Source organism: Etheostoma spectabile, chromosome 2 (genome assembly GCF_008692095.1).
Source record: "Etheostoma spectabile isolate EspeVRDwgs_2016 chromosome 2, UIUC_Espe_1.0, whole genome shotgun sequence".
Lineage (NCBI taxonomy): Eukaryota > Metazoa > Chordata > Actinopteri > Perciformes > Percidae > Etheostoma > Etheostoma spectabile.
In genome coordinates this window covers 31059769-31060743 of record NC_045734.1, presented here as the reverse complement: position 1 = coordinate 31060743, position 975 = coordinate 31059769, and the positions used below count along the sequence as shown (strand labels likewise).

General features: G+C 42.9%; 1 protein-coding gene across 3 annotated transcripts in view; it reads right to left on the bottom strand.

The window, feature by feature from the left end:
• Positions 1 to 975, bottom strand: part of wdr17 (WD repeat domain 17) — a 116455-nt gene that overhangs the window by 5829 nt on the left and 109651 nt on the right. For all 3 annotated transcript variants that reach the window (XM_032538013.1, XM_032538028.1, XM_032538020.1), the window contains exon 29: positions 56 to 154. In XM_032538013.1, coding sequence (XP_032393904.1) covers positions 56 to 154 — 99 coding nt within the window. The remainder of the gene's footprint in view (positions 1 to 55; positions 155 to 975) is intronic.

The following is a 975-nucleotide window of genomic DNA, read 5'->3' as shown; positions in this document are numbered from 1 at the left end:
TGTGTGTGTGTGTGTGTGTGTGTGTGTGTGTGTGTGTGTGAGGCCTGTAACCTACTTGCTGTTACTTTGTGTGCAGGCCCGCCAGGCATCCAGCTCCACAGACAGTTGCTCAATCTTTAGAGGAACATGCACTTCCCTCCGCTTTAACAACTGACTGAAAAACAGAAAGACAAATGTGGAAGTTGGTCTGACTAACACTGGGATTCACCAGACATAGAAGCAACGCATTCCGGCTGTGCCATGGTTTGGGTATGTCCTCCACCGCGTGACATACCACATCGGTAGCATTTTTAGAAACAGAACATTTTGCTTCCAGATTCAGTTGATTTGGTAATTTTTCCGTATATATTTGTGCTTCTACCATGCAAGTAAGTAGTCTACATAGTAAAATGTTTTCTTTTTTAGCCCAGTTGTGAACAACATGGCTCAAAGATGTGTGACTATATTTTAGTTTAAATATTGTAAAGATGTGTAAGATGCGCACAGTGTTTGGCCGGAATTCTCCCTTAATACTTAGGATGGGTTATATGCATTAATAAAATTGTACTGTGTGTATGTGACGATTAAGGCATAAAATGTGTTTGTTTTGTAGTTCTCATTCATAGCATTTGTTTTGATGTCTCACTATGGGATACGCCTTCCTGCATTTATCTTATTAAGACAATCCTGATTGACTGGTGATTGAGTGTCCGCGTCATGTGGGTCCATCCCACTTTAAATAGCTTACGCTACGACACCATTCTAAAACCGCTTCTCGCTTCTAAGCATATCTCTGTCGTGCAGGCTAGCTAGCTTAACTGTCCACAGACCGGAGCCATCCTAACTTCTATACTAACTTCTATATCGCCGGGCGGTAGTATTACCATATTGTGATCCATCCTCTGAACAGGAAACAGCTGAGGTTCGCTTTTCGGGGTGTCTGTTACGAGTACAGAGTGCTTCCCTTCGATCTGTCTCTGAGCCCGAGAGTGTTTG